Genomic DNA, 25574 nt, shown 5'->3' with positions numbered 1-25574 from the left:
TTTAAATACAGATTTTACTTTGACCCAAATCATACCATTTTTAATTTCACTACAGATAAAAGGAAAAAGAATAACTGTGTATACCTGGATTATTGGTTTGATTCATTGATTAAAATTGTCAGTTTTGACTGTTGTATCTATCAATCAAATTTAAAGCCATGCTTACAAGAGCTAAAAGAAGCCACATCATGTGGAAGGTGGTACTGCACAAAACATGTGATCCAGCTAAGTATCCGTGTTAGGAGCAGGGATACCTAGGGAAATCTACAGATATGCCCAAGTTCAGCCTACTCGAATGTGAAATGATTTATGGAGCACTGAATTGAATAACTTTGGGTTTTGAGCTGTTGGTCGCATCCTACAGAGATGCCCAATCCATTGCCCGGCTGGGAATATGATCTCTGTAGATGACACCTTCAGAGAATGGATCTCTTCGTTGACATTTGATATCTGACACTCATGAAATATTGCATGAAAAAAAAATCATGTAATATTTGCATCTTTCTCTGGACTGCCAGCAGAGGTGAATTTGTTTTTCTCAGCTCCACCTGCAAGGGGTGATTGAGAAGGTTTGAGCCTGACCCAGAAACGTAGGGCGTGGTTCTCCATCTTTTGCATTCTGAGAAACCAACATTTCTCAAGAATGTGTAAAATGTTGACTCACTGGGTGCAATGCTCATAAATGTTGGTTGATTGGAGAGGGGAAAACTTATACGCAGGTGCAAAAAATTATAGGCTGTTCATCTACAATGATCTCCAATGCTTTAAAATGGACAAAAAAAAAACAGGCATGTGGAAGAAAATGGAAAGCAACCATCAAAATGGATAGAAGAATAACCAGAATGTCAAAGGCTCACCCATTGATCAGCTCCAGGATGATCAAAGACAGTCTGGAGTTACCTGTAAGTGCTGTGACAGTTAGTAGACACCTGTGTGAAGCTAATTTATTTTCAAGAATCCCTCTGTTAAATAAAAGACATATGCAGAAGAGGTTACAATTTGCCAAAGAACACATCAACTGGCCTAAAGAGAAATGGAGGAATATTTTGTGGACTGATGAGAGTAAAATTGTTCGTTTTGGGTCCAAGGGCCGCAGACAGTTTGTGAGACGGCCCCCAAACTCTGAATTCAAGACACAGTTGACAGTGAAGACAGTGAAGCATGGTGGTGCAAGCATCATGATATGGGCATGTTTCTCCTACTATGGTGTTGGGCCTATATATCGCATACCAGGTATCATGGATCAGTTTGGATATGTCAAAATACTTGAAGAGGTCATGTTGCCTTATGCTGAAGAGGACATGCCCTTGAAATGGGTGTTTCAACAAGACAATGACCTCAAGCACACTAGTAAACGAGCAAAATCTTGGTTCCAAACTAACAAAATTAATGCCTCGCAGATGTGAAGAAATCATGCAAAACTGTGGTTATACAACTAAATACTAGTTTAGTGATTCACAGGGTTGCTAAAAACGCAGTTTGAACATAATAGTTTTGAGTTTGTAGCGTCAACAGCAGATGCTACTATTATTGGGAACACCCCCCTTTTCTACTTTTTTTTTTTTTTTTTTTTTACTAATAGCCCAATTTCATAGCCTTAAGACTGTGCATATCATGAATGCTTGGTCTTGTTGGATTTGTGAGAATCTACTGGTACCTTGTTTCCCATGTAACAATAAGAAATGTACTCAAAACCTGGATTAATCTTTTTAGTCATAGCACTACTATTATTCTGAACACTACTGTATATAGGTATAGAGCAGGTAGTAGAGTGGTTAAGGTGCTGACCTGCCAATATGTAGACCTGGGTTTGAATCCCAGTCATGCTACCTGCCTGTGCCATTGGACAAACACTTAACCTGCCTTGTCTCAGTTCACCCAGCTCTAAAAATGGGTACTGGCCTTAGTTGGGAAATTAAATGAGGCATCATTGGAAAGCGCATTGAGCATTTGGTAAATGGAAATAGAAATGCAGTCCTTTATTTTTATTTATATCCATCCATCCATTTTCTTCCGCTTTATCCGGAGTCGGGTCGTGGGGGCAGCAGCTCGTGCAAAGCCGCCCAAACCTCCCGATCCACAAACACCTCCCCAGCTCCTCCGGGGGAACCCCAAGGCGTTCCCAAGCCAGTCAAGACACGTTGTCCCTCCAGCGTGTCCTGGGTCTTCCCCGGGGCCTCCTCCCGATGGGACGTGCCCGGAACACCTCTCCAGCGAGGTGTCCAGGGAGCATCCGGAAAAGATGCCCGAGCCACCTCAACTGGCTCCTTTCGACGTGGAGGAGCAGCGGCTCGACTCGGAGCTCCTCCCGAGTGACCGAGCTCTTCACCCTATCTCTAAGGGAACGCCCAGCCACCCTGCGGAGGAAACTCATCTCGGCCGCTTGTACTTGCGATCTCGTTCTTTCGGTCATGAGCCAGATCTCATGACCATAGGTGAGGATCGGAACGTAGATCGATTGGTAAATCGAGAGCTTTGCCCCCCTACTCAGCTCTCTCTTCACCACGACAGTCCGATACGGCGACCGCATCACTGCAGATCCTGCACCGATCTATCAATCTCACGCTCCATCCGTCCCTCACTCGTGAACAAGACCCCGAGATACTTAAACTCCTCCACTTGAGGCAAGGACACTCCACCGACCTGAAGAGGGCAAAGCACCTTTTTCCGTTCGAGAATCATGGCCTCGGATTTGGAGGTGCTGATTTTCATCCTGGACGCTTCATACTCGGCTGCAAACTGCCCCAGTGCACGCTGAAGGTCCTGATTTGATGAAGCCAACAGAACCACATCGTCTGCAAACAGCAGAGACGAGATTCTGTGGTTCCCAAACCAGACCCCTTCTACACCCTGACTGCGCCTAGAAATTATGTCCGTAAAGATAATGAACAGAACCGGTGACAAAGGGCAGCCCTGGCGGAGGCCAACGTGCACTGGAAAAAGGTTTGACTTACTACCGGCAATGCGAACCAAGCTCCTGCTGCGGTCGTGCAGGGACCGGATAGCCCTTAGCAAAGGACCCCGTACTCCCGGAGCACTTACCACAGGGTACCCCGAGGGACACGGTCGAACTCCTTCTCCAGATCCACAAAGCACATGTGAACTGGTTGGGCGAACTCCCATGAACCCTCGAGCACCCGATGGAGCGTGTAGAACTGGTCCAGTGTGCCGCGACCAGGACGAAAACCACACTGCTCCTCCTGAATCCGAAGTTCGACTATCGGTCGAATTCTCCTCTCCAGTACTCTGGAATAGACCTTACCGGGGAGGCTGAGGAGTGTGATCCCCCTGTAGTTGGAACATGTTTTCATAGCTCACATCATAGATCATGTTTTGGTGCAGGTGGTGTTTATTGTGACTTTGTCATATGAGGAAAATTTGTGGACTGTCCTCCGCAGGGCTCATTGTCACACCCAGAGTTGCTAGTTGCGGTGGAGATGCTCTCTGCTGTCGTGCTGATGAATGAGGCCATGGATGTTGGGGACCGTGCCGCCCTCTGGAAGCAGCTGTCCAGCTCTGTTACTGGACTCAGTAATGTGGAGGAAGACTATGCACAGAGGTGAGTATGTGCACCTGTGAACGTGAATCATTGTGTATGCGAGTTTTGTCTTTCTGGGTGGATTGAGGCAGACTGCTGCTGTGTTCCTCAGGTACATGGATGAGCTGATGCGTCTAAAAGCAGCAGCCAGAGAGGAGGGCTGTGACTATCTGACCTGGAATGACATTCAAGCCTGTATTGACCAGGTCAACATGACTGTGCAGGAGGAGCATGAACGTGAGAAAGTGATAGTCATTAGAGTTCACACCCAAATACAACTGCTCCCCATTTTACAATCAGCTTTCAGTACTTTGACTATAATTAATCTGACTTTTAATGTGACTTGTGCTTGTAGCTATTTTCACATTTAAAGAGATTCTACTTTTTTTGCATGATGTACAGGTGCATATCAAAAAACTAGACTATCATGAAATAGTTCAGTTTTTAGTATTGTTTTTTTTTTAATTATTATTTTGATAATTATGGTCTACAGCTTCAAAAAATAGAAAATGCAAATATTTCATAAGATCAATCCAAAATAGGATTTATAATACAGAAATGTCAAACTTCTCAAAAGTGTGTTCCATTTATGCAGTCAGTACTTGCTGCAGTTGCTGCTTTTGCATGAATTACTGGAACAGTGCAGTATGTGAGATGAAGGCGATCAGCCTGTGTCACTGCTGAAGGCTGATGTATGTTACTCCGGAGCCACGCAGAGCCCTCTTTGAGCTCCTGTCCGTAGCCTGATGTGCACCTCCCAAAAATTGAAGCTACGTGTCGATATGGCTGAGACCACACAGGCTGTGATTGGTCACTTTTCAGGTGTCACTCCTTCGTCTCCCATCAATTTAACAGTTTTTGCAGTGCACATGCCAGTTACATTTTGAGCAGAAGTAAATAGGGCAGCGCAGTCTCATTTGAACCCTGCATGATATCGTGGGATTTGACCACTTATGGGGACAGCTGCTCCCATTGCTCAATAGATACTCAGCATAACTTCACACTCCCTTGTGAAGTTATGGTGTACCATTTTGTTTTCGGCTGCAATCAATGAAGCAGTCGCAAAAAGTGCAGGGTTTTTTTTTTTTTTTCGGTTCCCAGTGTAGAAGGGAAGATGAGGCAAATGGGAGACGTATCGGTAAGTGTTAGCCTACACAGCGAACCATAGTAGCTGCGTTCTCTCGCATGCACAGCTGCCTCGACACATTTGAGCTCTGGGTCATAAACAAACCACAACACGTTCCCACTTTCCACCGCATCACTTTTTCTTTGTATTTTCACTATGTCTGCCTGTAATTTGCCCAAAATCTCAGAGAAAGTGCTGTGTTTCTGTCCCCCGAAGTAGAGAAATTACGTCATGTCATATTTTACCCCTTTAGCACTCAAACAAGACTGCGCTGCCCAGTAGAGGAACATTTGGCAGACGTCTGCAAATATGAATACCTTTACAACACTGCGTCGGAAAAAACTACAAAGATGCCCAAATGACCAGCAGTTCATGGAAGGAAATTGCACGTAAAGGTACCTTGACACTTGCACGAATTTGATTATCCCACTTTTTCCTCCTTGATGCCACGCTCTTTAAAATAATAATTTCGTAGCCAATGATGCGTTTACTCTCAGAACTTGGCTGATGAAACCATTCTCTCATCGCTCCAGGAATCACAGAGAATTTATCTCCAGCAGCAGTTTGTCTTGTGCACGTTGTGTGGTGATCTAATTTGAAATCTTCTCTCAAAGGTAATTACTTATAATATACAGTGAGGAAAATAAGTATTTGAACACCCTGCGATTTTGCAAGTTCTCCCACTTAGAAATCATGGAGGGGTCTGAAATTTTCATCTTAGGTGCATGTCCACTGTGAGAGACATAATCTAAAAAAAAAATCTGGAAATCACAATGTATGATTTTTTTTTTTTTTTTTTTTTTTTTTTTTTTTTTTGTATGTTACTGCTGCAAATAAGTATTTGAACACCTACCAACCAGCAAGAATTCTGGCTCACACAGGCCTGTTAATTTTTCTTTAAGAAGCCCTCTTATTCTGCACTCTTTACCTGTATTAAATGCACCTGTTTGAACTTGCTACCTGTATAAAAGACACCTGTTCACACACTCAGTCAATCACACTCCAACCTGTCTACAATAGCCAAGACCAAACAGCTGTCTGACACCAGGGACAAAACTGTAGACCTGCACAAGGCTGGGATGGACTACAGGACAACAGGCAAGCAGCTTGGTAGAAGACAACAACTGTTATGATTATTTATTAGAAAGTGGAAGAAACACAAGATGACTGTCAATCTCCCTCGGTCTGGGATTCCATGCAAGATCTCACTTTGTGAGGTAAGGATGATTCTGAGAAAGCTCAGAACTACACAGGAGGACCTGGTCAATGACCTGAAGAGAGCTGGGACCACAGTCACAAAGATTACATTAATAACACATGATGCTGTCATGGTTTAAAATCCTGCAGGTCAGCAAGGTCCCCCTGCTCAAGCCAGCATATGTCCAGGCCCGTTTGAAGTTCACCAGTGACCATCTGGATGATCCAGAGGAGGCATGGGAGAAGGTCATGTGGTCAGATGAGACCAGAATAGAGCTTTTTGGAATCAACTCCACTTACCATGTTTAGAGGATGAGAACAACCCATGAAAACCATCCCAACCGTGAAGCATGGGGGTGGAAACATCATACTCTGGGGGTGCTCTTCTGCAAAGGGGACAGGACGACTGCACCGTATTGAAGGGAGGATGGATGGGGTCATGTATTGCGAGATTTTGGCAAACAACCTCCTTCCCTCAGTAAGAGCATTGAAGATGGGTAATGGCTGGGTCTTCCAGCATGACAATGACCCCAAACACACAGCCAGGCAACTAAGGAGGGGCTCTGTAAGAAGCATTTTAATGTCCTGTAGTAGCCTGGCCAGTCTCCAGACCTGAACTCAATAGAAAATCTTTGGAGGGAGCTGAAACTCCAAACCTGAAAGATCTATAGAAGATCTATATGGAGGAGTGGACCAAAATCCCTGCTGCAGTGTGTGCAAACCTGGTAAAACCTACAGGAAACGTTTGACCTCTGTAATTGCAAACAAAGGCTACTGTACCAAAGATTAACATTGATTTTCACAGGTGTTCAAATACTTATTTGCAGCAGTAACATACAAATAAATTATTAAAAAATCATACATTGTGACTTCCAGATTTTTTTTTTTTAGATTGTCTCTCACAGTGGACATGCACCTAAGATGAAAAATTCAGAGCCCTCCATGATTTCTAAGTGGGAGAACTTGCAAAACAACATTGTGTGTTCAAATACTTATTTTCCTCACTGTACAATGTAATGGATTGGTAACGCAGTTGTATTTTCATTCCTTCTTACGAGTTACATAATGCATCTGTAAAGTTATGTTTATTATAGATGTAATATCTCGTCAAATCTCATTTCAAGTTCAGATACCTTTCACACAGTGACATGCAGTGTTTTTGAATAGGTTGCATAACATTCACAACTACTTCACGCAAGTGGCATGAAATTAATGCGTTCCAGAAATTGGTTTGTTCTTCATCACGCCCCCTGCTATTTCAGGGGTAAATTGCATTGTGACACCCACCAACGCAATGGAGATTTGTGCCTTCGAAAGGGTCACGCCCATGTTGATGTGATTGCATGGTTACGGAGTTGTAGAAGCATAAATCAGGCTCGAGGTGTTGTGGAAGTTCACAGGTTCCTTGTTAGCAGCTTTCAGCTTGTCTGTATTGTTGGGTCTGGTGGCTCATGACAATACCACACAGATTGTCTGTGGAACCAAACAAGTACAGTAAGACCAGCACTGAGCACACAGTTTTGATTTTGTTATTTGTGCACCACAGAGTATCTCTGCTTTGTACATAACAAAGTTATAGTTTACAGATATTAATATGCTGGAGAACTGTTAGCTGTAATGATGCAGCTGTATCAAATGTATGTCCCAAAATACTGTTTGAAATCCATTTGAATTTAAGATGATTGTGGGATTGCCAATGGATGTTTAAACAGTTGACTTGAAATGGTGTAGAATGCATACTACAGTAGATGGTACACTTTAAAACACAAGCATATACAATATAATACAGACACAAAATGTATTGTGATGTATGGTAGAGAATTACATTTTTCGTGAATTCCCGTGGGTAACCATTCCTGCGGGATTCCCGCGGGATAGGAGTCAAAATTTTATCAATCCCGTGATTGGGATGGGACGGGAATAAAAATGAACGGGAGCGGGCAGGAGCGGGAATGCCAAAAATAGATGATGATTTTCATCTATTTAAAACAACCAAAATGCGTTCACACCGGGCGCGGTCAGACGCTACAAATTCGCGGGGGTCGCGTGGCGATGGACGTGCCTCCTTCGCCCGGTGTGTCGCTCTGCTTTTGCTGCGAAAATTTGCCCCGGTGCATCATCAAATAGGAGGAGCTTCCATTCCGCTCACCGGCTCCGGTTGTCAGTCAAGTTAACATGACGGACCTTGATCACACGGAGCGAGTTGTTGTGGAAAGCTCCCAATACAGAGAGTATCATTATTTGCTGCAGGAGCTGTGTCTGGATGATGGCTGCTTTCACCGGTCCTTCCACCTCTGCAGGACCAAGTTTGAGGACCTCCTGTCCCGTTCACGCGTGCACATGTAAACAATAAAAAAAAAAAAGAAACTCTGCTGCCTGCTATGGGACTGCAGCTCGCTCTTCCCCCCAAAACTCTGTCATAATTGTGTTTCATTGTGTTTAGAAACCAGTCACCATTTGTTTTATTATACATCTGTGTAGTTAATAAGTAAAATAATCTCTATGGATGATTCGCTCGCGCGCGCACGTACAATAATAAGAAAAAGAAACTCCACTCCTGCTGCTGGTGCTGCTGCTCGTTCCAAAAACTCTGTCATAATTGTGAAATAAAGGACAAAAGAGACATAAGTCCTGCTCACAGGCTGCTACCAGATACAGGACATGTTCACATCGTCAAACTCCAGACATCTCCACGTCACTACATATTCAGTCCCTGATTGATCATCACAGCGCGAGGCATACGGGATTGGGATGGGAGTGGGACTGATTTTGAGTGGGGATGGGATTGGGAGTCATCTTTACAGGAGTGAGACGGGATGCGATTTATTTTTTTACTCCAGTCCAGGATTGGGACAGGATGGGATTTTTTTTTTCTGGGAGCGGGATGGGACGGGAGTGAAAATCCACTCCTGTGTCATGCTCTAATATATGGCTACTTGTGAGTCAGGTTTAACGGTTAACTGCATCCTTTCCAGAAGTTATGTATCAGTTTACTAATAATACTGATTTTGATAACAATACTAATGATGATGGTAGTAACTTATTTATGTAGCAGTTTCAAAGTGCTCCGTATAGAAACACAAGAACAAATGAGATAAAATCTTAAAAATTCCTGAAAACAAATACCAAAACACATTAATATGAATCATAAAAGCAAACAAAGTTAAGTTAAAATAAATTACCAGGCTAAATAACCTTTATTCAATATGTCAGACTAGTGCAAAATGTTAGAGCTTATTATAACGTAATAATAATAGAGATATCAGCACCAATACAAAATTAAGTAATCACCTATTCCATTTTGAAATATGTTAATACAGGCTTTGTCAGAGGTTACCACATCTGCACTGATTGAAATCAGATTTGAAAAAGTAATAATTCAGTCATATTTCCTGGATTATCTTAAATCTTCCTGTTTTATCCTGTGATAGTACCGTGTGTATACACACACACACACACACACACACACAGTAAAATCTGTCATTCACTAACACTGCATTAATGTGTTCTTGGTTCTGTTTTTGTCTTGGCAGGTATTGCTGCCATTGGACTGATCAATGAAGCCCTGGATGAAGGAGATCCCATGAAGACCTTGGCTGCCCTCCAGAACCCTTCAGCTAAGCTGACAGATGTGCACCCACCTGTTGCTCAGCATTACCATGATAAACTGCAGGAGGCCCGCAGAGAAAAAGCCCATGTAAGACACAGACACCCTGGTTTCAAATGATTGCAATGTACTCCTCTAGACAGCAGGTAGGGTGTGTGTGTGTGTGGGTCTGTGTGTGTCTGTGTATAGAGAATTTTTTTTTTTTTTCCTGTTTACTGGCACCCAATCACACCATTCTGACTTGTGATAACACCCCAGTCCGGATGTGCAGTTCCTTGATGGGCCACTTGAGGCTGGGCTCAATCACATTCCCATAAAAGCCCATTTAAAAAATGTCCATGTTTACAGCCTGGTACAAAAATGGTTTTCATCACTATAGATAGTTTCCCCCTCCATGACAACTGGTGGTAAATATCTTTCTAACATTTAAGTTTAAGCCATTTTTAGTCATACAATTCTATATAATTGTGGGCGTGGTTGCTTTGAGTGATGGCAGCTGGGCCCAGTGACTCCACCTCTTGCAGCCTCCAACTGTAACAGAGACACTAGCTGTTGTGTTGTTGCTGTGTCTGTTTGGAGCATTTTATTACAAACATCTGGAATAATAGGGCTTATTGTGTGGTTAATTGTCCTAATGGATCATGTAAGACTTCTCTGTATTCCCTTGTCTAAGATATGGCGTAATATAAATCAATGTAGTGTTATTTGGTGTTGGTTTCCAGTTGAATAATATCATAGTGGTAATTTTATTTTTTTCTTCAAACTGGATTGTCCATACAGATCATTTCAGTCGAATTGTAATGTCAGGCCATGAATCGTGACACCTTAACACCACTCTGGTGTCCGCCCTTATGCTTTTCGAGCTGGGTAAAGGGGTATTGTCTTGGTGGGGGATTAACCTATGATGGACTACTATCTCATTCATGGGGAGTCTTAGACACTCATCTGCATCACACCAACAAGACGAGTTAACACCTGGAAGGAATGGATTTGCCAGTTTGATGATTTCACAGGAACCTGAGTGTTCTTGTCGTATGGGCAGGCATGCACATAACTGGTACTCATTGTGCTTGTGTGTGCTAAAAATAAATGATGTGCAGCAGAAAACACAAAGGAAGCACTTCATAGGAGGAAATCAATGACAGATTGTATGGAAAGTGTTTCCCTTTGTGTGCTGTGCATCAATTATTTTTAGCACTATGAGTACCAGTTTTGTGCACCCATGTGTATGGGAATAGTTCTGCATTATAGGTACCACATCCTGACCTTGATGCGGATTTGAATATCTTGTTAAGAACTGTGAAATATGTGGCTCACTTTGAAGCAAGTCACTGTTTAAATTCCTCCTGTCATTGACAGAGATAATTATAAAACTTTCATTGATTCATTCATCACCATCCGAGGCTTCCTGCCCTGAAAATCAAAATGTAGAACTACTAACATCAAGTCACTATCATCACCACCACCCCCACCCCCAACACACACACACAGTGTACATTAGTTACTGAGAACTCATTGTTAGACCAAAGAGGAGTCGGGGACTGTGGGGTTATAGATGGCTCCATGTGACTCAGGTCTCTGATTTCCACATGACTCGACCAGACGGCTGATGTCATGCTGTGATCATCTTTTCTCCCACTCGCTTCCGTTCATACTTGTGCACTGGATGTGTGTTTCTCTCTCCTTCCTCTGTCTTGGTGCCTTTTCAGCTTTGTGAGGCTTGTCTCTTTTCAAATGTGTGTATTTGACCCTCTTGGTTTCAGAGTGTACCTGCATCATTTAAGTCCAGCAGTGGATCGTTGGAAAAGCAGTGATTTTCAAAAGCAGATCATTATCACGATGCTCTGATTCACTTGCATTATTATTAGACATGAGGAGAGAAGAAGTACATATTAAGTCCCATACACGCTCTGAGGCCCATCAGACTGGTTGGTGCCTGTCCCCGGACACGAGAGTGAAGCAGACGAGAGTCTTTGTTTCCATCTGGATGGAACACCAGTCCATCACAGGTTACTTTCCCAGACGCAACCAGTACCGATTTAGAGCTGGGTAGACGGGAACAATGCAGAACAAGTGCCTTATTCAAGGACACAGGCAAAAAGTACAAAAGTGGAATGGAACCCCAGTTTATATATTAGTAGTTGCTTAAAAAACTACATTGGAATTGCCTTGCAAATAGAAAACATCAGCATATCCATTTTATTTTTCAACCTTGTTTTATAATATGTAAAAACAAAGGAAGTAAAGTCTCTAATGGGCACTTCCTCTAGCTACAGTGTTTCACATGTCAACACCCTTCGGTTACACTTGAATATATCCCTATGGAACTTGTGATAATAAGAGGACAAGACCTTTAACGTGTTTTCCTGCTGATTTCACAGACCTATGAAACAACAAACTGGCCCTCAATCACATAAATCCTATAAAAGGGCAGAAAGCTGACAGCTGTATTAGGTGGATGTGATCCATCTAGCTGTAATCCAACAAATACAAGCACAAAACATCAGGGATCATGTCTCGTCTGTCTCTGTGTCTGCATGTTTTGTGTTGCTGGAGCCACTCTTGTGTCGGTTGTCTGATGCATGATGTTTAAACTTTAATTTGCATATCTAACAATGCTCCATGCTGTGGTGTTGGTTTTGCAAGGTGGCTGTTTCACAAGCGGTGTATGTGCTACTGGACATACAGACCCTGTACTGACTGTCGACTTTAAATTTGTAATTGGTAAACTGTGCAATTCGAGCTCATGCACTTGTCACTTGTGTCGGCGTGTAATGGATGGACCGCACAGACGTGTACACATCAGAGTCTGTGTGGGACATCATTGCTGTGCGCACACTCCTTTTTCGGACATTTACTTATTGTTGCCTCCCTGGTATTTCAGAAAACTGTTGAATAAGTAACCGCTTTCTGCCGGTGTAAGGCACACAGACAACTGCACACACGATTCTTGGCTTTCGAATTATTCACCAGTTTGCTAAAATACAATATCTTCTCTTTTCAGACCATTCTCTGTAAACTCTAGAGATGGTTGTGTTTGAAAATCGCAGTAGATCAGCAGTTTCTGAGATACTCAGACCAGCCTGCTTGGCACCAACAACCATGCCACATTCAAAGTCACTTAAATCCTCTTTCTTTCCCAATCTGATGCTTGATTTGAACTTCAGCAAGTCCTCTTCACCGCATCTAGATGCCTAAAGGCATTGAGTTGCTGCCATGTGGTTGGCTGATTAGCTACTTGTGTTAACAAGTAATTGAGCAGGTGTAGCTAATAAAGTAGCTGGTGAGTGTGTAGAGAAACACATTCACACTCTCACTCACACTATGGTCAACTTAAACATTCCAATTCACTGAACCTGCATATTTCGGAAGTGGGATAAAGTCGGCGCACCCGGAGGGGACCCGTGCAAACGGTATATGCAAAGCAACCCTAGGACCTTCTTGCTGTGAGACAATAGTGCTAACCTCTGAGCTACCGTACTGCCACAACATGTCGTTGGCAGCACGGCACATCATTAACAACCACATAAAATTACATTTTTCAGTATATTTACAAAGATAATGAGGCATTCAAAAAACCTGCTAAAATTTTCAGGCAAAATGCACAAATACATGTACAGTAAAATTGTCACATCTCTGAAAGTATTGGTCACACAACCCTGAAACTTTGGATTTGTCTATAAATTTAACTGTAGAGCATTTTAACAAAATCTTGAGACAGAAGAACATGTAGCCCTCTACCTCTTATGTGATATGACATGGAATGTCCCAATCAGTCTGTAATAATGTTTAGAGTATTTGTCAAGACCTGTAGGATGGCCAAGAATATGATGGCAGGTGTGGACCTACCAGGAGTTAGGAGAAGGTGAGAAGGTTGTATTTGTAGCTTTGTCTTTTTGATGTTTTGACATCTGTAACTGTTAAGGTCAAACCTACATGTTGTGCTGCATTTTCACATTATCAAATCTCTTTATCTGTGGGTGAAGACAAATGCATGATAAGCAAGAGTGGGGAGAAACACAGAAATCATCCAGTCTATTCCCACATATCAACTGAACAGAATACTGTAAGATTATACACGGCTTTTTGTGCATGTGCAAAATGGAGCTTGAGGCTGAATTTTATACCGACTGTGGGTTGAGGGCTGTTCTTAAATAAACAGCAGGAAGTCCTGCCCCGGCTATGCTAACAAGCGGAATATAGTTCACAATGATATCTGCCCAGATGGCTATCACTTTGTAATTGCACCAGTTGCCGCTGTGAATGACAAGATTGTGTATATTTCAGTCTTATGTGCTGTTTGCACACTGCCCACACTTGCTTGGCAGAGTTTATAGCGATGCTGAGTTACTCTCTGTAACTTCTGTGATGTTGCATATTTCCAAGTGCAACAACTTTGCATGCGAGTTTGTGGTTGCACTCATATGATCTCATAGTTTTGGAAGGAGGCGGGGCGTGATGAACACAGACTAATTCTATGATTCAAACACGATAGCGCCTTGTATGTTTGTTTTTTAACAGTGAAGATTTCTCTTAAGTTTATGCCTCCCCCACCATTGTTGAGTCTCCTTGACATGCAGATTTAACTGTTTGGACTGCCATCACTGTAATTGACAAATGAAAATTAGGGTTTTGGGGAACTGGTATCTATACCAATTATGCTTAAGCATTTCTCCATTAACTACTACAACTGATGAAATAGTTCGACATTTGATTGCTGTATCTTTTCTGGAGTTCTAGTCTAGGAGACAGTCATCAATTTTGGCCTAATTGGTACCATGTAAGGTGATGAAACAACACTTAGAATCCAGCCTCAGTGTGCCATGGCCTACACAAAAATGTATGATAACCATCCCAGGGTGGTAGCTGTAGCCAAGTAGAATGAAGAATTACACAGAGGTCAAAATGTAAAAATGCCTCAGTCATGTTGAAAACTCCACTACATTATTTGTCTGCATTATAAACTACACTATATTATTTGTCATAATGATTCCAAAAAGGTGTGGTTTGGAATATCTATGACTGAATGCTCCGGAGTTATGGGGTAAAAACAGCAAAAATGGTGACAAAGGTCAGTTTCAGTTTGTACAGGGGTCAGAAGTTAAAGTTGCTCCAGTGTCAGTAAAAACTGATGTACGTTATTGGTTGCAATAAAAGGATTAATAAATGAAATGGTTTTGCCCGTGTTGAATGTTTCGTCTTCAGAGTAAAGGTCAAGCAAGGTCGACGTCCATTGGATTCTATGACATGTGACATTTGTTACCCTGTAACATGACAACTGAGTATGACACTGGGGGAACTATTCCTTTTTTTGAACACCATTAACCCAAACAATAATTTGCATCTTTTTTTTTTTTTTTACTGAAATTGGAGCAACTTTAACTTTTGACCCCTGTACAAACTGAAACTGACCTTTGTCACCATTTCTGCTGTTTTTACCCCATAACTCCAGAATAATAATGTAGTATAATTTTTAACATGATTGGAGCATTTTTACATTTTGATCTCTGTGTAATCCCTCATTGACCCCTAGCTAGCTACAGCTACCGTCCTGGGATGGTTATCATCCGTTTTTGTGTAGGCCATGGTATACAGAGGCTGGATTCTAAGTGTTGCTTCGTCACCTTAAGTGGTACCAAAAACTTGCTTGGCTCATGGACTATTATGAATCAGGTTTTGTTTTTTATTGTTGTTGTTTTTGTCTAATTCCAGAAATCCTGGGACTTATAGTCCTATGCAACTTGTATACTAAAAAAAAAAAAAAAAAAAAAACACGATTCCATACACTTTCATGGTAATGGAAACAAGAAACAAAGCATTAAGCTGCCTTTTTTTGTTTTACCTAAACAACAAAGTTCCAAGTAACTGAGTCCCAAACTTCATAATGGGACTCGGTTACTTTCCACATGCATTTGAAACCAAGTCAGGTCATGCTTAAAGCATTCATTATGCAAGTGATCATGATGACGTCACTACTTTGAGCTTTTCCTCATTTTTGTTGACCGTCGGGCTCCAGAGATGAAATACAATTAGCAGTCATGCTCATTTGAAGCAAATATGAATAAATGTCTTTACCAAAGAGAAAGACATGCTGAGTGAACAACTGAGTAAATGTATACCTGTTCCCACACAGTGCTGCAGCGCACAGCAGAGAAACAGAATGTAAACAATAATATCTAAATGTCACAGTGAGCTGGTTTGCAGTGGACTCACCTTTTTTGTTCGATCACTGTATTTCACTTCGGGAAATGTTCCTCGTGCAAAAGAGATCCACATTTTATACGGAGTCTGCACTGTTGATGCGCTCAAATCATTTGATCCATGTCAGTTATTAAATCACAAAGGGGAATATTCCCAAATAGCAGACCCCATGCTGTGTACAGTCACTCAAATAAAATCCAGTCTTTCTTCCCATCACAAAAAAAGTTGTTCCACTTAGGCTAAAATATTAGCAAAGGCTATCTTCTTCCTCTACTAGTTCTAAGGAGTGTAAACAACAAAGGAAGAAGACTATTCTTTCTTCTTAAGAAATAGTTGCTTTTTTCCATTTGGGTTTTTTTGTTTGTTTTTTTACTGGTTTACCACACTCTTGAATAAAAAGTGTGCAAAAATGAAAATCAAGGGTGAGTTTGTCTTTTAAAAACGTACTACTAAAGAGTTTCCAAGCATTTAATTGCATTGCAGGTTTAACTCATGTGATTCTGTTCAGTGGCAAAAAGACGTTTATTCATGTTTTGTGCCTAGTATAAATGACATTAATTAGCTCATTAGCTGTGCTCTTTGTTACTATGTGTGTCTTATAAATAATCTGGTGACTAAATTAATTTTGTTTCTTGTTGCATGAAGTGAAGAGAGTGCAGGCAGGGTGGAGTGGGTGGAGAAAGGTGGCAGGAGTGATTTGTGACCAAAGAATATCAGGAAGAGTGAAGAGGAAAGTCTACAAGACAGTAGTGAGACCAGCTGTGTTGTACAGCTTAGAGACGGTGGCACTAACAAAAAGACAGGAGGCAGAGCTGAAGATGTTGAGATTCTCTTTGGGAGTGACGAGATTGGACAAGATTAGGAATGAACATATCAGAGGGACAGCTCAGGTGTGTCGGTTTGGAGACAAAATCAGAGGAGAGATTGAGATGTTTGGACATGTGCAGAGGAGGGACCCAGGGTATATAGGGCAAAGGATGCTGAGGATGGAACCACCAGACAGGAGGAGAAGAGGGAGACCAAAGAGGAGGTTCATGGATGTGCTGAGAGAGGACATGCATGTGGTTGGTGTGACAGAGGAAGATACAGAGGAGAGGGTGAGATGGAAACGATTGATCTGCTGTGGCGATTCCTAACGGGAACAGCCGAAAGACAAAGAAGATGCATTAAGTGGTAAATGTCACTCATACTCATATATATATATATATATATATATATATATATATATATAATATAATATAATATGCCGACACGACAAAAGTTAAAGTGAGCCAACTTTTTATGTACGCGTTACATGTTGTGTATCTCAGTAGAAGTGATAATAATGCAAATAACATGCTGTCGTCCGGTATGCATTTTGAGTCTCTCCGTTCATGACCAGTCGCCCGCAATGACAGATATTCGCCCTCTTCTAACTTGGGGGAATATCTGTCATTTTGGGTGACTGGTCATGAACGTCGGGCCTCTGAAAATGCATACCGCCCTCCAAAAGCATGTTACACGTATGGGTCACACTGGAGGAATCATTAAAAATATTTGGCTGAATTTACGAAAAGATGAAGATTTTGAAATAAAATCCAAGTATTATGACAAATGTTTGACATGCACAAATAGAAAAAAAAAAAATGTCCGACACTGGGTAAGAACTGTTTTAATTTCAGTAGAACTTTAAGTCACACAAATGAACTCATATGTCAGCAGGAAACTTGGAAAATGTTAGAAACTGCCCAACTCCTCCAGTTTTCTGTTTCTCTTTTTCTATGATGTAATGAAGCTGTGCACAAATCCTCTTCACCACAAGTCTCTGGCAGGCTGTGGAACCACACCCTGTTTGCCACCTCCGGCTTGCTGCAGTGACTCATCGGCCATACATACCAATTCCTGCACCAACTGCAAACATACAAACTAATGAGCATTTGCCCCGCTAATTTTGTTTAACTATAAACGTCTAGCTTGCTGTGTGTTTGCTCCTGCAGATGTTGACTGCACCCCCGCCCCTTTGCACTCTGCAGGAGGACTCTCCAAGTATCATTCTTGCCCGCCCACCTCTTTCCCACACACACACACACACACACACACACACACACACACACACACACACACACACACACACACACACACACACACACACACTCACTTCCCCTGTCTACCCTGAAGGGCAACAAGAAGGGGTGGGACAGATGGAGGGGGAGGCCGAAACCAAATTAGATGCGTGTTTTACCAGATTTGAGAAGACAGCAGCAGCCAACACTCACACATTATGAAGAGAGAGACGCAGGGTGCCATCTGGACGCAGTCACGTGCTACTGTATTTTATAATGTAATGCTGAGTTCCAGTGGTATAACTGGTCGTAATTGATCCGTGATCCATATGGATTAATAGCAAAGTTTACATAAGAGCAAACCTGCACAGTCTGATTGTGCAGGGGTGGGACCCCCTGCTCCCCCCCCCCCAAAAAAAAACCCTTAAATGGACATTTTCATGACATTTTTCCACATAATGTTCGAGCTGCAAATAGCCATGTCACATACCACACTTGAAATGAGTGCAGTATTTATGTGCAATACGCGTATCCACTACCCCGGAAATATCTACAGTTTTGTACATACTTTTCTCTTTTCTGTATGCAATTTCTTTTTTTTTTATACTACATTCTTATAATTTTTTTTTTCTTTTTTAATTTGCACTGTGGACATACCTCTTTCATTTGGTTAAGTTTTATGTTTTCAATTCAGTTCATTTCATTTATATAGCGCCAAATCACAACAAAGTTGCCTCAAAGTGCTTTCACACAAGTAAGGTCTAACCTTACCAACCCCAAGAGCAAGCACACAGGTGACAGTGGTAAGAAGAAAAAAAAACTCCCTCTGATGATTTGACGAAGAAACCTCAAGCAGACCAGAGTCAAAGGGGTGACCCTCTGCTTGGGCCATGCTCCCCACACAATTGACAATACAAATATACAGAAAGTTTTGGGAGTCCATGCTAGTGCATGTTTATTTTCTTTTCTTCTCCAGACCTTTCAAGTCTGCACATGGTTTACTCAAGTTTACATATGCACTGAAACCACCACTAAGGTGGTTACAATGACTATAAAGAATCTGTATAATAAAAATAACCAAATTCTACAACTTAGAAAAATATATTTATTATTATTGACTTACTATTTGTAATATTTAAGAATTAAAGTAATGCAGTTTGAACTATGTTGACTTTGAAATCAAGATTGGTTTTGGGTTTTGTCTGAGCCCACTGAATCAATCTTACACAGCAGAGGTGGCTGAAACACCACAGCTCTGGAAAATAACAAGTGCTCCCGACATTTTCTAAGGATCTGTTGGGTCGGACCACTCAACTGAATGAATTGGGATCAGTGGGTAGGACTAATGCATTTATCCTGAAAGAGTTATAGTGATGTTTCCCTCCTCATCTTTTTGAAAAAAGAATTTGAAGCTATGTAACCTTTGATCAGCTTTGCTCCATTTCTTGTATTTTCATTCACTTATTTACTGCCCTTATCCGGGTTATAGTGGCAGTAGAACAAGCAGCTCATCCCAATCCTCCACAAAATTCTCTAACTCTTCCGGGAAATCCCAAGGTGTTGCCAAGCCATGGAATTTTAACAAAGGCTATTTTTATTCACAGATACTGTTCATATTGCAATGTAATGCAACAAGTATTTGATTTTGAAATTATGTAAAACTTTGGACATCTTGTTTTAATTTTTCATTCAGGACCACAGGCAAAAGTTTATTTTCCTGGGTCTTTAAGTTCTTTTTTTTTTTTTTTTTTTTTTTCCCATTAAAAAATGGAAAGCAAGGTAGTTTTTTGTTGTTTTGTCTTGGGGTTTTTTTGCTGATCAAAAAATAAATAAGATCTGATCCATAACTTTAAAATCCATGTCAAATCCAAAGATAACATTTTATTGTGTGATAAAAGTTTGTACACATAGTAAATAAAAGCACACATCAACAATTAAAATCCATAGTAATAATTAAAACCATAATAATTACACAATTGCAATTATTATGCACAATTGCATAATAATTGCACAATTAGTACATAAATTTGCAACAAAACAGTGGGTTTTGTGATCCAGGATGCCTCTGAGGTCATTGTTGATGTGGTTGGTGAGCAACTGCCTTAAACCTGCTGTTTATTAAAAAAAAAAAATCACAATGGACCATCTGGATGTTGCATGAAAATTCAGTAAGGTACATCTTCTATTATACATTCCAAATCTAAGGTGGAACTCTACTAGTGTATACTAAGGTACACCTAAATATCTTAAAAAAAAAAAAAAATATACATTCCAAATCTAAGGTGGAACTCTACTAGTGTATACTAAGGTACACCTAAATATCTTAAAAAAAAAAAAAAAAAAAAAAAAAAAAAAAGCAGAACCACTAAGGTGCCTGGTCTTGAGATCCAGGGATGGTGCATTTGCATTGTTGCAGCAAAAAATGTAGCTAAAGGATCAATTTGTCAAACAGTAGAATTATTTCCATCATCATCCATATCATATTATTGTGTTAAGGTTTGTGTCATTAAACATTGATGCATAGGCAGGTTGCCTCCTGGAACTGTCACCATTCCATCACAACACCAACACAATCATTAACATGCTCATTCAGGGGCACAAGTCACTGAATATTTGGACTACTTGCAAATAATCAAAGACATGGTGAGAACATACAGACAGAGCTGGAATTCACACTTCTTCCCACGAGGCAACAGTGCTAATGTTTGACAGCCATGTGAATTATTTATTCATTCATTCATTCATTCATTCATTTATTTTCTATAGCCACTTATTCCAGTTGTCAGTGGGAGTTTGAGCCTATCCCAGCAGTCATTGGGCTATTGGTGGGGTACACTGTGGACAGGATGCCAGTCTGTTGCAGAACTTGATGGATATGTTGAAATAAAAATGTGCAAACTTTCCATTGAGCCCAAGGTTTGTGAAGAGAATTGATGCATATGGCGTGCTTACCATCATGAGGAATTGTCAGGAAGGATGGCCTTTGATATATATATATATATATATATATATATATCTATATATAGATATATAGATATATATATACACACACAAGGTCTATTAGAAAAGTATCCAACCTTATTTTTTTCAAAAACCGTATGGATTTGAATCATGTGTGATTGCGTCAGCCAAGCTTGAACCTTCGTGCGCATGCGTGAGTTTTTTCACGCCTGTCGGTTGCGTCATTCGCCTGTGAGGAGTGGTCCACCCCTCTCGTCGTTTTTTTCATTGTTTAGGAATGGCTCAGAGACTGCTGCTTTGCTTGATCAAAATTTTTTCAGAAACTATGAGGGACATCAAAGTGGACACCATTCGAGAAATTCAGATGGTTTTTGGTGAAAATTTTATGGGCTTCAAAGAGATTACGGAGTGTTACTGTCGCTTTAAGGACGGCCCAGAGCGACTGGTGGTGCGCCACGCTCCGAAGCCGCCATCGACAGACTGAGCGACCATTTCATTTCTAAACGGATGGCTGTATGGATCCGTGACCGTGTGCCATTTCTCTGGTTATCACAAGAGCTGGACATCAACCATTTTCCAGCAGATTTCACTTTTAACAAGAGATTTTGTCATGGAAAGCCGAGCAGAGGCTTTGCGCATCACGATGGATTCGCTACTGGAACGAGACAAAACCATCTCCGTTTTGGTCTCACAGGACGGCTTTGAGATGGCGTTCAGACAGCTGTCGGTGGTTTTTCCATCGAGTAATTATCCGAGAAATTGTGGATGTGCCTGGACATGCCAGAACATGTCCTGTGAGGCTTCATCACGGCGTTGCTTTGTGCCATGCGGCACCGCCGCGACGCGTGGAATTCCTCCGCATGTCTGTCTCAATGTGCCGAAAAAGTGCTGATGTCCACGTCTTTTCACAATTCCTGTGCTAGCCAGATGACATCCTGGATAAAACACAGCGTCCAGTTTGGAAATGAACGGCACATTCCACTGTTACAGGAGTTTTTGTCATGGAAAGAGGAGCGGAAACTCACGCATGCGCACGAAGGTTCAAGCTTGGCTGACGCAATCACACGTGATTCAAATCCATATGGTTTTTGAAAAAAATAAGGTCGGATACTTTTCTAATAGACCTCGTGTGTGTGTGTGTGTGTGTATATATGTATGTATGTATGTGTATGTATATGTATATATATATATATATATATATATGTATATATATATGTATATATATATATATATATATATGTATATATATGTATATATATATATATATATATATATGTATATATATATATATATATGTGTATATATATAAAATAAAATTTTAATCATATCTTTGTCAGCATGCAGCTCTGACTGATCCGCTGGTGGGACTTTGACCAAAAAGGGAGAAGCGAAAAGAAGTTCTTAGTTGTTAATGCTTTTCTTGTATTTCTTTAGGAGACCCAGGACCCCACTGCTGTGCTGTGGCTGGATGAAATCCAGGATGCCATAGTGAAATCTAACCAGGATACACAGGAAGGTTTACATTGTAAGAACCACAAAAAATTAATATGACAAGGTTATTAATTGTAAAATATTAACATCAGGTCTCTGAGTGCTCTACTGCATGTGACAAACACATTGTATGCGGGGGGGGGGGGGATCCCATTTTTTGAAGAAGAGAGTCATATGACACCTGCAGTTGAGCTCCAAATTAACTCTGTCATTCTAAACCTAGAAATTGCAGTGTGTTATTTGGCCTTTTCTTGCACATAATTATTAATTCCCTCTGCTGGTGATATTTCATGCTATGGTTCAACAAAAAGGTCAGTTCTTAAGGGAGCTAATAATTTTTAACCCTGGTAGTTTTTGGCTTTTGTGAAATAATTTTGTGTGCAAAGTAAAATAATGTAGGCATCCAGAATAAAACTAGGATGTTTAGAGAAGTTGTGTCAAAGTCCTTGCTTTGTTAAAAAAGCACTTGGGGAAATTTTGAAGAAAATGATAAATTTTAAAGGGGCTTAATAATTTTGTCCTAATCTGCATATAGAAGCTGTTGACCATATGCCACATCTGTGATAAGAGGATTCTGTGCTATAAGAATCCCACACATCTGATAAGAAACCAGCATATTAAAAAAAATATACACTGAGCTGGTCACATTTCTTCAAACATTTTGTGCCACTAATGTGCAGAAAATGTTTAAAAAGATTATTGCACAGGAAATTGCCTGCAATCTGGCTGGAGGACTTGACATATACACAAATGGTTGTCCAAATGGAATGTGAGAATTCTACCTCAACTAGACCCCGGATGTTGCAGAGGATTGTGTTTGCATCTCCATTGTCCACACATGGAGGTGTTTCATGTTTGAAGTCACTCTGAATATCATTCAGAGGAGTTTTATGCAGCATAGCAAGTTGGAAAAACCAGGCTTTGTTGGACCTGTGGGTAGATGAGGAGGCATTAGTTCAAGGAATCTGTGATCAGCTGACTCACCAGCTGTGGTCTAGTGACCCTCAGCCTGCTGATTACCTGACCTTAATCTAGCACAATGCTGTGATTTTAATGGATACCCTGATTGAAGTACTTGAAGCTCAGTAAGCAGTCTGAGTGCTTGACCAAAACTAAGATCCAGGGTTTTAATGACTCCCTTAGTGCGCTTAGTTTCAGTGCACAAGGTTCACGGTTCAAACCCCACCCCTGCCACATTTCTCTATGTAATGTAGAGTTGTGTCAGGAAGGGCATCCGGCATAAAACTTGTGCCAAATCAACATGCAAACCCACTCTGGTGTGGTGAGCCCAAGTGAAAACAAGGGAGCAGCTGAAGGGACTTACTGAAGTATGCGGTGACCTTAATTCATTAAGTTCATGTGTTTTTACGATTGCAGAAATGGATGTCTGTTTGTGTCTGCAGTCTCCCAGTCCATCCAGGCTATCAATGAGGCAGTGGATAGAGGTGATGCAACACAGACCTTAGCTGCTCTACGTAACCCTGGTGCAGGATTATATGGGGTCACCTCTGAGTGTGCACAGACCTACCAGGATGACCTGGCCAAAATCAAAGAAGAGAAGAAGAAAGACGGTGAGAAATGCACATTCTACAACATCACTCATGAGAAAGCACATTTCTACTAAACAGTTTATGCATTTTTGGCTCAAAATTAATCAATTGCATGCCATCCCCAATGTCCTCAAGGTTTATGAAATAATATCTTTAATATGAATTCCTGCTGCTGCAGGTAGAAAAAGCACCAGGAAATGCCGGAGAATGCACCAGCATTAAAAAAATCCAGCAGCTTCCAGGAACCTAGGTGGACCTCAGGCCCCAGGGTTTCATCTGACAGTCCACATTACAAGCACTTTTTAAGTCCATTGTAGTGCGATACAAAGGCAAAAATACAAAAATTGTCAGTCTTAAAACCTTTGTACCTGACTGTAGCCATTACTGTAAAAAGAAAAGTGGCATTTTAATAACAAAATTCAAAGCAAGGAAGCCAGTGGTTCAGTCATATTTTTTATTTATCTGTTGTTTATTCATTACACTTAGAATTTTTTTTTTTATGACAGATTATTTTTTTTTTTTTATTTAATAGACAAAACATTGTAGGTGGGCTTCACCACAGACACAGACCTAAATATGACTTGAAACCTGTCTACCTGGACACTGTGCCAAAGGATCTGAACTTGTACGCCTGTGGTCTTACGTGTAAAGTCTACACAAATAATGGTCCTTCTTACGGACTGTGATTTTAATCTTGTTGCTGTTTCGTGATGCTGGCAGGTGATAATGGCAGTGAATGGGTGAGACATTGGGTGAAAGGAGGTCACAACTACTACTATAATTTGAACACAAGAGAAGGCACCTGGGTGGAGCCAGAGAGCTTTGTCCAAAACAACACTCAGCTCAACAAAGAGGACATCCAGGTAGGCGCTGAACTGTCCATTATTGCATGTATGAAATTTTTTTTTTTCTTGTACGAAACTAATCTGTGTGTAATTATTGTTTGTGTTAGTCTGTGGTTTCTGGTATAACAACAGCTTACAATCGGGAGCAACTATGGTTGGCCAATGAGGCTCTCATTACCAAACTACAAGCTCGTTGCCGTGGCTACTTGGTGAGAAATGGCATCAAGGAGAGGATGAAGTTCCTGAAATCCCAAGAGCCAGCTGTTACATGCATACAGGTGATATATATGTGGACAATGTGGATGTAAAGGCTCCATTACTTTTAGCATTATAATGTGTCACATGACTAGTTTGTATCTTCATGTGATTTTTAACTTACTTGCAGTTACACCTAGCATTACATGTCTCCATTGGTCGCATGTCTGCTGGTGTGCATAGATCAACAAAAAGGAAGCGGTAGCTGTGCTTTAGTGGCTTTTGTTTGAGGTGATGGTCTAGTGGTTCAGCGTTGGGCTTCAGACCAGAGGAGCCCCTGTTCAAAACCGAGCCAGACCGGAAAATTGTTAAGGGCCCTTGGGCAAGGTCCATAATCTGCTAGTTGTTCCCAGTGTGTAGTGAGCGCCTTGCATGACAGCATCAGTGTGTGTGTCCGTGTGAATGGATGAATGTGAGGCATAATTGTAAAGTGCTTTGAGCTTCTGATGCAGATGGAAAAGCGCTATATATAATTGCAGTCCATTTATTATTTTACCATTCGTTTTTTGTTTTTTAACCTTCTGGGGTTCAGAGACTCCAGTACGTCAAGTTCATTTCAGAAAATCTTCAGTAGTCCCCCTTTAAATTGCTTCCATATAATATAATGTCCATATGTTGCTTATCAAAATGTTGAGAACAACCTCAGCTTTCTCAGTGTGACACGCATACTGTATTTGTTTAAAGTTTTGTAAAGATATAATTTAGCATTAATCCTGAAAATATTTTGTGTTTTTACACATGCCACTTCAAGTGGTCAAGTG

The 25574-nt window shown here is 41.0% G+C and overlaps 1 protein-coding gene across 1 annotated transcript in view; it reads left to right on the top strand.

The window, feature by feature from the left end:
• iqgap1 (IQ motif containing GTPase activating protein 1) overlaps positions 1-25574 on the top strand; it is a 149492-nt gene that overhangs the window by 100144 nt on the left and 23774 nt on the right. Inside the window, exons 13-19 of the mRNA XM_034193452.1 lie at positions 3399-3559; positions 3651-3775; positions 9395-9558; positions 22107-22197; positions 23567-23734; positions 24434-24576; positions 24666-24836. Of these exons, the coding sequence (XP_034049343.1) occupies positions 3399-3559; positions 3651-3775; positions 9395-9558; positions 22107-22197; positions 23567-23734; positions 24434-24576; positions 24666-24836 (1023 nt within the window). The remainder of the gene's footprint in view (positions 1-3398; positions 3560-3650; positions 3776-9394; positions 9559-22106; positions 22198-23566; positions 23735-24433; positions 24577-24665; positions 24837-25574) is intronic.

Source organism: Thalassophryne amazonica, chromosome 2 (genome assembly GCF_902500255.1).
Source record: "Thalassophryne amazonica chromosome 2, fThaAma1.1, whole genome shotgun sequence".
NCBI lineage: Eukaryota > Metazoa > Chordata > Actinopteri > Batrachoidiformes > Batrachoididae > Thalassophryne > Thalassophryne amazonica.
The sequence above is the reverse complement of the archived record's forward strand: the minus strand, read 5'-3'. Positions and strand labels throughout refer to the sequence as shown.